At 26.9% G+C, this 12,990-nt stretch overlaps 1 protein-coding gene across 1 annotated transcript; it reads right to left on the reverse strand.

Annotated features, from left to right (window-relative positions):
* Positions 1–9,277: 9,277 nt before the first annotated feature.
* Positions 9,278–12,074, reverse strand: LOC132935676 (eukaryotic translation initiation factor eIF1-like). Its single transcript, XM_061002286.1, has 3 exons — positions 11,690–12,074; positions 10,544–10,701; positions 9,278–9,513 (listed from the first exon to the last, which is right to left on the reverse strand). Exons 1-3 carry the CDS (start codon positions 11,715–11,717, stop codon positions 9,367–9,369), a joined length of 333 nt encoding a protein of 110 aa, XP_060858269.1. The 5' UTR covers positions 11,718–12,074; the 3' UTR covers positions 9,278–9,366.
* Between the last annotated feature and the right edge of the window lie 916 nt (positions 12,075–12,990).

Below are 12,990 nucleotides of genomic sequence, written 5' to 3' on the forward strand. Positions count from 1 at the left end.
AAAAGAAAAATTAAGGAAAAACGGGAATTTTTACGCAAAATCTGTTTTCGAGAAAATCGATTTTGGTTTTTGGTGTAACTCTAAAACAAATGACCGTAGGGACATGAAATTTTGACTGAATGTTTATATTAGCATTTCCTATACACCATAAAATTTACAAAATATTTTGACTCTTTTTGAGCTGTTTACGGCCATTGTCAGTTTTCAATTTTTTTAGTTTTTTTTTCTATAAATATCAATAAAATTTTATCTGTTGAGTAAAAAAGCTTGAAAATTTAATAGAAGGCTCCTAGGTTATTGTTTCAAAGGCAGATGAAAAAAATTAAAAATCCTTAGTCACAGTTTTTAATTATAAGCATTTAAAGTTCAAATTTTGACAAAATACGGAAAAATCACGAAAAATAGCAAATTATTTTGATGAGAATTCATAAAAATTTTTCTTTTAAATGTAAGATTTGAAAATGTAATATAAGATTACTCATAAGTTTGTCTACCTTTATCAAAAAAAAAATGTCTAGAAGAAACTTAAATTAAATTTTTATGAGCGTCTGAAATTTATATTTTTACAACATTTGATATTTACTCGATTTCTCATGTAACAATTTTCTTATTTTATTGTAATTAAAAAACGAATGACTGTAGATACTTGAAAATTTCACTGAATGTTTATATTAGCATTTTCTATACACCATAAAATGTTGAAAATATTTTGACTCTTTTTAAGCTGTTTACGGACATTGTCAGTTTTCAATAGTTTTAGTTTTTTTTCTATAAATATCAATAAATTTTTATTTATTGGGTAAAAAAGCGTGAAAATTGAATTTAAGGCTCCTGATATATCGTTCTAATAGCAGTTAAAAAATATTAAAAATACATAGGCACAATTTTTTTTTATAAGCATTTAAAGTTCAAATTTTGACAACATTTATCAAATTTATAATTTATTAATTATTTTGTGGTTAAAAATTTATAAATTTTTAACTTTTATGGCTAAGGATTGAAAATTTAAAACAAGGCTCCACGTAAATAGGTTATATATAAATTACTTTATTCACAATAATATCATCAAATATACTTGGTAATATCATAGGCTGACTGACCGTTTTCGCTCAGAATCGTTTTTCTTATACAATGATATTATATCATTGAATTCAAATTTAACACCATCCATTACAGTGACCCACTTGTAACCTACCGTACAGCAGGGCGACATCCACTTATCCACCCTTTTTTTATATTCATAATAATACAATTTTATATAAACTTACAACAACATGTGTATAAGCTCAGCTATTTTATAAATAAAAACTAAGCTAAAGTTATATTGATATTGTAGACATCTTTATCGAAATCTATATTGTATACATTTGTTATTTTTAGATTCTAAGCAAAGCCATGAATGTATTGATTTTACAATGATGTGTTTTTTTTTTTTAAATTTTTTTTTTGTGTCTGTCATCAACTTTTAGGACAGTAAAAGTTCTTGGATTTTCTTCAACAGTAACTTTTCTGATAGGAAAGTGAATCTAGTTGGTACTTTGGGGGGTCAAAAGTAAACAATTCTCAGTAGTTTACAAACGCGACGTGAAAAACACAATAAAAATTAATAGAAAACGGGAATTTTTACGCAAAATCTGTTTTCGAGAAAATTTTGGTTTTTGATGTAACTCTAAAACAAATGACCGTAGGTACATGAAATTTTGACTCAATGTTTATATTAACATTTTCTATACACCATAACATTTTCCAAAATAATATTTTGACTTATTTTGAGCTGTTTACGAACATTTTCAGTTTCAATTTTTTTAGTTTTTTTTTCTATATATATCAATAAAATTTTATCTGTTGAGTAAAAAAGCTTGAAAATTTAATAGAAGGCTCCTAGGTTATTGTTTCAAAGGCAGATGAAAAAAATTAAAAATCCTTAGTCACAGTTTTTAATTATAAGCATTTAAAGTTCAAATTTTGACAAAATACGGAAAAATCACGAAAAATAGCAAATTATTTTGATGAGAATTCATAAAAATTTTTCTTTTTAAATCTAAGATTTGAAAATGTAATATATGATTACTCATAAGTTTGTCTACCTTTATCAAAAAAAAAAAATGTCTAGAAGAAACTTAAATTAAATTTTTACGAGCGTCTGAAATTTATATTTTTACAACATTTGATATTTACTCGATTTCTCATGTAACAATTTTCTTATTTTATTGTAATTAAAAAACGTAAGACTGTAGATACTTGAAAATTATATCATGTTTATTTTATCAATTCCTATACTTTATAATATTTTGATAATATTTTGACTCTTTTTGAGCTGTTTACGGACATTGTCAGTTCTCAATTTTTTTAGTTTTATTTTCTATAAATATCTAACATTATATATGTTGGGTAAAAAAGCGTGAAAATTTAATATAAGGCTCCTGATATATCGTTCTAACAGCCGTTGAAAAATATTAAAAATACATAGGCACAATTTTTTTTATAAGCATTTAAAGTTCAAATGTTGACAACATTTATCAAATTTATAATTTAATAATTATTTTGTAGTTAAAAATTTATAAAATGTTCAACTTTTATAACTAAGGATAGAAAATTTAATACAAGGCTCCACGTAAATTGGTTATATATAAATCACTTTATTCACAATAATATCATCAAATATACTTGGTAATATCATAGGCTGACTGACCGTTTTCGCTCAGAATCGTTTTTCTTATACAATGATGTTATATAATTGAATTCAAATTTAACACCATCCATTACAGTGACCCACTTGCAATCTGCTATACAGCAGAGTGACATCCACTTACCCACCTTTTTTTTAATTTTACATATAATTATTTTAATTGGCTACCTTATTTATATTCATAATAATACGATTTTATATAAGCTTACAACAATATGTACAACAACTTGTAAGTTAGTACTATCGAGATACTATCGAAAAAATAATATATTTTAATTTTGTTCCAAATACAATTCCTATTTCTTACTACCTAAGGATGGTGCAAATTACATATCCTTATTTTGGTGCAAATTACAAACGCATTTTAAAAAAATGGTGCAAATTACACATGTATATTATTTTGGTTCAATTTTGGTGCAAATTGACTACAGCCGTTTTTCTCTACATAGGTACTCGTTATTATTGTTTAGTATTTGAATGATGAATGTACAATAATATTATAATGTACATATTGTATAGCTGTAGTAATCAGTAATGAATAATCTGTATATACGAATTATTACGAAAAATTATGATGTAAATTCCTGGTATTACTTTCGTTTAAAAATAAGAAAAATAATTATGAAAACTAATTAGGTATATTGTATATAATAGTAATATATAATAACATTAGTAACTCAATAGACAATAACTGTACATTATATAAAGCCCGTTTAAAACTATAACTATAAATGATAATTATTTAGCTATAAAAATACACAATCGCTGTGGAGTCGGTGTCCTCATCGAAGATTTCCTGGAAAAAAAAACCATTACTTTGCTAAAAAAATTAACGAAAACAAAATCCAAATATGCTGTTTAAAAGTAGACATTTTACTGAATAACTTCGAATGAAAACAGAAGCATTGCTCTGATAGCCGAGTAACATATTTTTTAAGCAATAAAGATGCCTATATACTAATTCATAAAAAATTATTTAATATAGGTATTTGTAATATATTTTATGGTTTTAGTATGAAATGCTTACGAGGAACATTGTATTAGAATTTAAAGCCTTAACTATAAAAATTAAAAATGCTATGAACTGTTAACTAACTATATTTAGATACCTACATAATAATTTGTAGAATTTGGTAAAATATTAAAACCAATAAAATGTAATTTATTATTCGTGTATGAAAAGCGTCAATTAATATTTCAATAACAAATCTACAAAATATAAAGATCACTTTTAGGATGGAAATGCATAATTATTGCATCCGAAAAATGCATATGTGTAGTTTCTGGCAGGGTATCAATATAAAAGATAGATTGTAAAAATAACATAAGATTAGCATGCTTGGTAAATCATCCTGTATATACGTACAATTGTAGGTACATACACACATATTCAATGTTTAATTTTTTTTAAATATAGTTCAAATTTTATTGCATTTAAATAATAAAGCTCAATGCTTATGATCAGGGCCGTCCCAAGGTTTTTCGGGGCCAGGGGCAAATTAATTTGGGGGCCCTTCGACCATAATAATAAGATATGATAAACAAAATACTCACTGAGAATAACAAAATGTTTATGAACGTATTTTTCCAAACCTTAACCAATCAAGCTCATTTAAATTCATGTACCTACTGCATTACATACTTACATTATAGAATTGAATATTATTTATATTATTTATATCAATATTATTCAATACATTATTGGCAATGTATTACCATGTATACAAAAAACTACAATTTATTCCTAGATGGTTATAAATATTCAAAGAAAATATTAACTTGGATGTTTATAGGATTAAATAAATAGATAAGGTAGATTAAGACAATTAAAAAAAATTTACGTATATTATTTTATTATTTTAAATAAAATATTAAAATGTATATCAAAACACCTTTTTCCTAGCTTTTTTTTCAGCAAAGCTGTCTATAACATCATCATAATCTAGAGTCTTTGCCAACTTGTGTTCGATGGAGAGAAGTATTAAATGATTTAAGCGGTTTTCTTCTGTAGTTGAACGTAAATAACTTTTTATTAATTTCAGTTTACTGAAAGATCTTTCTCTCGTTGACACAGACGTGGGAATGGTAGAAAGTATTCGAAGACAAATACATATTTGAGGTAGTATATTTTGAAGTCCTTTCTTATATATTTGATTAAATTATTAGAAATTAAATTAAGTAATCGAGTACAGTAAACGGAAAAAAGTCTCTCGTTTAAATAATATTATAGGATATATTTTATTCAATTTTAAATTAGTTTACGAGAGGTAAACCACAAATATAAATGAATACATTTTTATATTTTTTAAATAATATTATTATAATATATATTATATTCAATTTTTAATTAATTTACGAGGGGTAAACCACTATGATAATCATAGAATACAATTTTATAGACATGTAAACTGTTTTTTTCTCCCAGTCTGCCACTGGAAAATGCTATAAAATATTTAGATAACAAGTAAAAAAAAAAATGTTTTCTTCAATAAATTTAACATGTTATTATGAATGTAAATAGGTATAACCGTATTAGGTATAATTTAGTATTATTCTGTAAGTACAGGTACATATAATGATACAGACTATAGCTTAATGCCCCAATACGAAGATATACTTCTTTAAAGACTAATAGAAATATTAAAAATTAATCATTTTAATAAAAATAAAGAATAATATGTATATATTTTAATCAATTATTACTTACTAATATTCGTGTTTCTGCTAATCGCTATTTACTGCGCTAGTAATAAATTTATAAAAATACAGTGACACTGTGGTAGTGTGGTATACGTCTACTGTCGAGTAATAAGCAACCGACTGGTGCGGCCGTGCAGGTTGTGGTTTACTATTCAGAATAATCAATTCTACAATGTATCGGTTATAGGTTTTTGTCTAAAAATATGGCGTGCTGCGTGCACCGTCACCTATCGTAGCAAATCGAGTATCGTTATCGCGATCTATCCACATTATACTACACACATATACACATTATACTAATATATTAAAATATTATTAAGTAGAAACGGTGGCATAGACGAGAGGTGGAGGAAATTGTTTTGACTACGTGACTGGACGTCATGCTTTTATACTCGCGCATTGTATGACTGTATAAGTGTTAAATTATATTTTAATTTTATTTTAAGTATTAATATTATGTGGATGACGCAAAGAAGATATTTTTTGTCTCAATAACGGTGGTCGGTGATAGTTCTTTGTTTTTAATTATTATACATCAAGACTTTTTGGGGGCCCCCTAAAATATTCCAACAATGGGGCCTGGGGCAAAATGGTCCCGTTGCCCCCCCCCTCTGAACGGCCCTGCTTATGATAAGACAGAACCGGGATTTTAACACCTTAAAATAAATTAACAAGCTTCAGCCTTCAAGTACTTATGCATATACAATCAACAGCTAGGTATTTAATCGAGGCGATATTACTTTTTACTATTACGTACTAATTATTAATTATTATTAGCATAATGCTAAAATAGCACGATAGTACGATACACATTTCAATCAACAACAAATAACAAAATATATAATTAAAAACTCTAAAAAAAGAAATTATATTATATTTTCAAATTGTTTTTTATAAGAGTATTTTGATAAAATTTAATATTCAAACGACGCAAAACAATAATTTTTAGCTTTTACTTATTAATAATTTAGTTGTTTTCCTGATATTAAAAAAGTAAAAACTATAGATCATAAAAACTTAAACATCTCACAATCACTTTTATTATCATTATACATAATATATACAGTGATATTTTCAAAAATATTAATCTAATTGTATGCCATAAATAGGTACCTATATGAAAACTTTCGACTTTTTTTCTATCTATACAGATACAATTTTTCTAATCCGTCAAAAATTCTTAAAAATATAATACAAAGTTTCTCATAAAATTATCCTATAGAAATTTATAAATATCAAGAAATAAATTTATAAATAGTATAAATAGCACAATTTTTTTTTATAGTCATTTGAATTTTAGATTCTGATTGGAGCGATGATGTTTGTTTATTTGTTTTTCTGTCTGTAAACATTTTTTCTTGTAGAAAACTTCAGTATCTTTACTTGTAGAAAGGTGAATCGAGAGGTTAAAATTGAAAACTTTTTTCGTTTGGTTAAAAAGCTTGACAATTTAATAAATAGTTCTTCATTATAATTGTAACCATATGGCATATACTGTAACCAAAAAAACCTAAAATACCTATGTATTTTGATAATTTTTAATTTCTATAAGAACAACTTCTGTTGTTTTAATTTTTCAAACCTTAAGACCGAATCCAAACATTTTTAACAATATTTAAAACAGCAACATCCGAACACTTTAATTGTTTAAAAATAACTTTAAACTCATCTAAATATTTTTAAAACTTCATATTTAATATAGAAAATTAAAATTTAAGTAATATTGGAATGTTAGCAGTTAGGGACAATAAGTTACTACGACCAATATTTTTTTAATTATAACAAAATACCAGTCTTGGGTTGTATTCCAAATACAGTATTCGGAATACTATTTAGGTTAACATATTTTATATAAGGGAATTCCTTTAATATTTTCAAATACACATAATATATTTTTTACACATTTCAATTGTAATTTTACGATCAACACAATGTTTTATTGATAGTTATCGATTCGATGATCCGTTCGCTTGTTTTCATTCAAAGTTGAATTTTAAACTATGGAATTTTTTGTGTAAGAAGACACTATATATTATAAAAGTGATTCAATACACCAGTTTTAATTTAAAACAATATTGCTTCAATTCAAAAACAAATTTTGTTGGGCTACTTATACTTCATAGACAACAGAAATTGTATTTTTGAAACATTATTTTAATAGTGAAAAAATCATAAATTGTTAAGTTAAAACACCAAAGACTTGTAAATTCAATATATGATTCACAAAGTTATTTTATAAAAATCTAAAAAAAAGTTTAGTGTAACGTCATGAAAGTTTTTTTATGTGTGATCAAACTATGGAAGTTCAAATTTAACATTTTAAACGAATAATAGTAATTTAATCTCAACTGATATTTGTTATTATCCCTAACAGCTAACATTCCAATATTACTTAAATTTTAATTTTCTATACTCTATACTAAATATGAAGTTTTAAAAATATTTAGACAAATTTTTAGTTATTTATAAACAATTAAAATGTTTTAAGCTGTTTTAAATATTGTTAAAAATTTTTGGGTTTCAGTCTAAAAGTTTGAAAAATTAAAACACCATAAGTTGTTCCTATGGAAATTAAAATTATTAAAATATATATGCACATTTTTTTATTTGTAAGCATGTAAGTTCAAATTTTGTCTGAGTAAAGAAAATTACTTTGTTGTTAAAATGTATTAACTTTCAATTTTTATAGCTGAGGCTTGTTTATTAATTGTTAGATTCCTCATAAATACTTACTGAAATCCAAAAATCTAAAAATGTTTAAGCAATATTTTTATTTATTGACAATTGATGTTAATATTTTATATTGAGATGAAAAATAATGATATTAGTTTTAATAATATTGTTGTTTAAAAATATAATTTGTCAGGACCTTGCAACTCTTACGTATATAATTAAATTTTACTAAACCCATTTTCAAAATATTTGGATTAATTTTTAGGTATTGCTGCAAAATGTTGTGAAGAAATAAAGAAGAGTTAAATATTAATTGACTGAACAATTTATCGGGTAAAAATGTAAGCTCTCAGCTAAAATATTTGTCAACTGATAAAATATCGCTTAATATAATTTTCTGCCTAGATGCGATTCAGGTAAAATTATTTTTATTGATATACGGTTAAGTGTTAGTCAAAATTATTGGCTTATTGTAGCACATCATATAGAACTAAATATATTTCCTTTAACTTTAGTTGTAGCTCCAACTAGTGTATGTCAGGACATAAGCTTAGAGCTTAACAGTCTCCGTATGTTTATTTATAAGGACTAACATGGAATTAAAAAAAAATACTTAAGCTACTTTACTTAGTGATTTGGACAATACTTAGAATGGTTTATAAAATGTATATACATTTTATATAAATATACAATCGCGGATCCAGGGGGGAGGGGGCTTAGAGACTCCTACTTGTTGAAAAATGTTATAGATGTATAAATAATTCATACATCTTGAATTCCAGAAATTTAAAATAAAAATACATTTGTAATTATTGTTATCAAATATAATCAATAATCTGTTATGAACTAAAATTATAATTGTATTTATTCTGAAAAAATGTAGCCTCTACCCCATTTTATACTCCTAGATCCGCACCTGTAAATATATACATACTAATATACAAAAGAAAAACATTTAAATGTCATACATTTAATGGAGTTTTTAACACCAACATAATACTATGTAATTTGCGGAGCCATGTGTAATACAGAATTTAAAAAAAATTTTTGTTACATTTAGATATGAAAAACACCTTGAAAATGTTCTCTAGATAATAATATGTCAGTACTGACGATATACCACTAATAAGATAACACTAAGATATCATCACTAATGCTAATTCGAATCTACACTTATTAAAATTAAAATAAAAAATAAATAATTAAAAAAACCAGTAGAATCAAACATTAAATTTATTAACGCATGTTTTTAATTTTTAATTTATTGTGATTTGTTTGACTGAGTAATGTAATGATACAAAGTTTTAGAAACCATGGACCTTGAGTTGATCAGACTTGGCAAGACCACATTTAGTTAACCATTGGCAAATGTTTTCTCGCTGGTCCCCTTGTAATTGTAACACTTCGCCATATTCGGGATGATCAACTACAGTGCCATTGCAAGCAAACTCCTAAAATATTAAAATAATATAAATTAATTTTCAGAATAGTTGTAATTTATTAAAAGGATGGTAAGGGTAATTTTAATATATATATACATTTTTATCAAATGATCTATAATTATAAAAAAAAAACCTTTATTTTAAAGTTGATAGTTTTGTACACTAAGCATTAAAATGATGTCAGTGCACATTTGTTTTCTCTCTTTGACCCACATGTAATAAAGACAAAACACATTCACGTAAAATTATTATTTTTTTTAAATTTTTGAGTAAACTTAGAGTAATTATTTACTATACTCTTAGAGTAAAAGTTATAGAGGATATATTTTTAAGGGTATAACTTATGGATTTGCTAAAATATTGTCCCAAAACAATTTAATATCCAAAATTTACAAGTATATGTTTTTTTTTTTTTAATTGGATTATAAAGTCAAATAATCATAAAATATAAAATCAATATGACAAACCTTCAAAAATAGTATCCTCTATAATTTTTTGTAGTTGGTCATTTTACTCTAAGATTACTCAAAAATTACATATAAAAATATTTTACGTGACTGTTTTATCCATGTTGCGAGTGGGTCTGAGAGAAAACAAATATCAAATATTGCGCTGACATCCTCTTAAGAAGGTATCATTATTAAGTCTGCCAGGTCGTGGGGCTTTAGGCCTGACGCTATTGATATTTAACTACGTTTTATGTCAATAAACAATGGGAGCCGGAGGAGAAGTAATGCTAATGCGGTTCCTCGATAGGTCCCTCGATTAACTCAACAAAAAAAAGTTGGTATCATTAATAAGTATAGATAAGTAAATTATTAAATGCAATTAGTTATTTTTAATTTAAGTAGGGATATAAATACTAGGTAAAACATTTTAAAATAATAAAATATTATAATATATAATTCTATACAAATATTGTGTATGTATAATGTCTCTCGTCTTAATTTTTGTAAGTATTACAAAAAACAGGATAAATTATTAACAATCAATTAGAAACATTTTAATAAAAGAAATATTTTATATTAGTTGTTATTACCATTTTGCAGGCTCGTACAATCTTCTTCAAGTCATATTCTGACGACAGACCTTGAACCGTTGTTAATGTCTTACGACCATTACGCTGTTGAATTCTTATGTGAACAAGTCCGTCTTGCACGTCATCGTCTGCACCCTTGTTTGCATCAGCAAACGGGTCTTAAAATATATAAGATATCAACAATAAGTTATAAAATAAAACTATTTATCAATTTGTACAAAAATAATCAAAATGGCATGACTGCAATTGCCTAGATCATATGATGAAAGTGTAACTAATAAATTTTAAAGAAGTTTCCCAGATTGACATTTAAAATACAAAAAAATATAATATTTTACCTATTTATTATTAATTCTACAGTTAAATGTATACACATACAAATGTATAACAAATTAAAATAATATATACCTAATTGTAAGTAATCTTGGTCGTAAATTTAAAAGTTTACTCTAAATAAATGGATAATTACATAGTAATTAATTGAACAATAGCATGTGGAATACAACGTAGAGTATCAACTCTAGATAATTATGATTGAGATCAAAGTTTAATACATCATGGGATTATTTAGGACTATCAATTGCACACAATGAAATCTAATAGCTTTGACGGTTCAGTCAAATCAGAAGATTGAAAACACAGATTTCATACCAATATCCACATATTATAAATTTCATCATTGGGGACGCGTTGCAGAGGTCAATGAAACGCCTTCAAACAGAACCGGACAGACATGGTGACAAAAAACGAATAATGTCAACCGACATTCGACGTCCACAACAAGGATGTAACGTAAAACCAAAGCGGAAAAATGTTCAAGGAAATAACGGTGGCTGCCGAAGATATTAGGTTCAGCCGTTTGCCATTGCAATCGGCATCGCTTACATTCTTTTCGAGGGGTTGACGGGTTGACCGTAACAACACGCCAACGAGTGTACCCAAAACCGACCCACTGAGGCGACGCCCTTCGACGCGCTCGCGAGCACTGTCAGCGATGCGCGACGTACATTTCGTGTAGAAAACGAAAATGCGCAACAACAAAAAAACGCATTTCCGCGTCGGAACCGAATGAATTCGCAGCGCGACTCACTCTTGTCCCCCCAAGGATAGGATTTACGGTTGCGACCACGCGAAATTTGCACTTACCAAATACGTTGAGATTTTGGATTGACATGCGTATTGTTCGTATCTCTTGTTGTAGGCAAAATCGACCTCCTGCAATCCCGCTCGGCGATAGGACTCGGGCACGTGGGCTGGACGTCGAAAACTGAACGCTGGAAACCGGGAAGAGATTCACGGGCTGGTTGTTACTGCGGCGTTATGACGCGAAATATATATTTCAATATATTTCGTCGTGAACTCGTGAACGGTAATGGATAAATGAATAAATGGAGTCAAACAAAACGTTCAGATGATAAGGTATACGACGCTACAATATGATAACAATAGCGCGACTATTGACCGCGATCTTAGATTATAGAACGCGTCCGAGTCACGAGGGCGGACAAAGGGAATTTTATCTGCAAACAATTTTGTTTATAATGATTTTGTTGGTTATGTGTACTTAATACTTATCTTCGTCTATAGAGGTCGCCCACACACTGTATGCAGCGGCGGCGGCGGCGGTAAAATTCTATTGTCTCGGCGATGGCGGTAAAATATTGTGCCCGGATGCATGACGTACCACCGCTACGATCACCTCCGCTTCGACTGCGGTGTTTGTCCCATGGAGAAAAAAATCATAGATAATAATAAATTTACGGATAAAGTGCGGGGCATGCAAACTTTATAAAATAATTGAAATTTGTAAACGTAATTATGACGGAAAGCGTTAGTCAAAAATAATTAAATACCACGAAACAAAACATAAAGATTAACAAAATATATTATGTATCAATTAAACAATACAATAACTCAAAACGTAATTTATAGAAAATTATTAGACGAAAAATATCGCTTAACACAATATCTTATTGGTAATGGAAAGCGCCATTACTGTCATTGTATAAACAGAACAAATATAATTTAATAATAATAATTACTTAATACTTTAATATTAAATACTTCATTGGTATACATTTTTGTTCTCATTTTCCATTTATAATATTTACATTTAATATTTTCTATGATAGGTAGGTACTCTTAAATATTTGTCTTACCATCAAGTTTAATTCATATAACAAATTACTTTCTCAGTAAGATTTTAGATCCAAATTGAGTAAAATGGTCTGGTTTTAAATGCTAAGGTTATGAAAACGGATGACTTTTTTGTTAATAAATCAGTGTTCAGTTTAAAAAACAATTACAAGGAAGACTAATTGTATAGAAATGTTTTGATTCCTGAGAGTAAATTATTGTTTTTTTTTTTTATTATCATGTCTAAGATTTGTAACTATAAAATATTTGGTATTATTCGATGCAAACAAATAAATATTTATTGTAGTTAG

The sequence above is a fragment of the Metopolophium dirhodum genome, chromosome 1 (genome assembly GCF_019925205.1).
Source record: "Metopolophium dirhodum isolate CAU chromosome 1, ASM1992520v1, whole genome shotgun sequence".
Lineage (NCBI taxonomy): Eukaryota > Metazoa > Arthropoda > Insecta > Hemiptera > Aphididae > Metopolophium > Metopolophium dirhodum.